This window comes from Quercus robur, chromosome 4 (assembly GCF_932294415.1).
Source record: "Quercus robur chromosome 4, dhQueRobu3.1, whole genome shotgun sequence".
NCBI lineage: Eukaryota > Viridiplantae > Streptophyta > Magnoliopsida > Fagales > Fagaceae > Quercus > Quercus robur.
The window spans coordinates 38,964,106-38,965,980 of record NC_065537.1 but is presented as its reverse complement, the minus strand read 5'-3'; the positions used below and the strand labels follow the sequence as shown (position 1 = coordinate 38,965,980).

The 1,875-nt window shown below is 46.7% G+C and overlaps 1 protein-coding gene across 1 annotated transcript; it reads left to right on the top strand.

Annotated features, from left to right (window-relative positions):
* The first annotated feature begins 700 nt into the window (after positions 1–700).
* LOC126721837 (uncharacterized) lies at positions 701–1,477 on the top strand. The gene has a single exon (XM_050424909.1). The coding sequence runs from the start codon at positions 701–703 to the stop codon at positions 1,475–1,477; it is 777 nt and encodes a 258-aa protein (XP_050280866.1).
* Positions 1,478–1,875: the final 398 nt, after the last annotated feature.

The window sequence follows — 1,875 nt, the reverse complement described above, 5'->3', positions numbered from 1 at the left end:
TGGAAACGACTTGCGTCTCATGATTAACCCTAGCTTGTAGAATCCCATCATGAAAAGAATTCTAACACAAAGAGGATTCTGGAAAATACGTCCATTAATGAGGATCTTCCCTATATGGAAAAGACTTATTGCGCAAGCATAGGAGTCTGATTCTACACTACTATAAAAACCCAAAGACGCTTACAAAACAGGTATGCATAATTTACCCCTCTCTAGCACTCTAGAGTTGTGAGAATAGTCCTAACTTGACCTTCAAAGGGTATTTGGCCAGCACCACTCTCTGCTAGGTTTTCTCTTTTTGTTGTGCAGGTCTTGCTTCGAGTGTGCGAGGACTGTGTGGCTCACTGGTGATTTTTCGGCATCATTAGTTGGCGCCGTATGTGGGAAAAACAATGACTTGTAAGCCATACAAATGCTTCCCAAAACAAAGAGTTGCATGGTACTTACTCACTCGATGGCAACCACCAACAACGTTCAGGGAGACGAGCCACGACCTACTGCCATGGAGAGATAGGTCCAAACCCTCACAGCAGCAATAGAACGCCTCACCAGACAAAACCAAACCCTAGAGGAACAACTGTGATAGAAGAGCGCGGCGATGGGTACCTAAGAGTAAGATCAAGAAGGTACCAGTGTTGACCGGAGGAACTAAGAGGGGCCAGAGGGTAATAACGCCCCGAGTAGACTGGATAGACAAGACATGAGTCGTCCACCCATTACTGATACGACCCCACCCCATATCGTCGAGGAGATGCAGATGATGAAAAAACGGATGGAATGCATGATGAACGCGCTTAAGGGAAGAGTTTCCAGTGATCTCGACAATCTGGTCCACAGAACAGATTCACCATTCACCATGGCCATCAACTCTTTTCCCCTTCCTCCAAAGTTTCGTATGCTGCAAGTGGAAAATTATGACGGAAACAAGGACCCGCTGGATCACTTGAAGTCTTTCAAGACCCTGATGCACCTTCAGGGGATATTGGACGAGATTATGTGTAGGGCCTTCCCCACCACGCTAAGGGGCCCTGCAAGGATATGGTTCAGTAGGCTGACGCCCAACTCCATTAGTTCCTTCAAAGAGTTGAGCGCCCAGTTCGCATCGCACTTCATCAGGGGACACAGGTATAAGAAGTCTACTACATGCCTGATAAATATTAAGCAGCGGGAGGATGAGACGCTGAGGTCCTACATAACTCGTTTTAATAAGGAAGCACTCTCGATTGGCGAAGCGAACGAGAAGATCCTCGTAGCAACCTTCACAAACGAATTACCAAAGGGTAAATTTTTATTCTCTTTATACAAGAATGACTCGAAAACCATGTCAGATGTGCTTTACAGGGCCACCAAGTACATGAATGCTGAAGATGCGCTATTGGCACGTGAAGAAAAACCCAAGAAGAGAGAGAGGCAAGAGGAAGCCTGGCAGGATAGGGGTAGGAAGATGGCTAGAACAAGAGATAAGAGAGAGGATTGACGATCCAGGCCCCCGATGGGGAGGTTTACAAACTTCACCCCCTTGAATACCCCGATTGATCAGGTCTTGATGTAGATCAAAGATGAAGAAGCATTAACTTTCCCTAGCAAATTGAAGAGCGATCCCAACAAGAGGCCCAGGGATAAGTATTATCGTTTCCACCAAGACCACGACCACGACCACGATACGTCTGATTGCTATGACTTGAAGCAACAGATAGAAGCCCTTATTCGTCAAGGAAAGCTGTAGAAATTTGTAGGCAAGGAAGGAATGGAGCAAAACCCAGGTGCACCAGTCCGAAGAGAGAATGAGCGACCCAGGGCACCCATGAGAGATATAAGGATGATCATAGGGGGCAGCATTTCCAGTTCCTCTAAGAAGGCACGAAAGGTGTACCT

Bases quoted from the DNA above. Each gene is read 5' to 3' on its own strand.
- LOC126721837 (XM_050424909.1), top strand. From the start codon at position 701: ATGAGTCGTCCACCCATTACTGATACGACCCCACCCCATATCGTCGAG.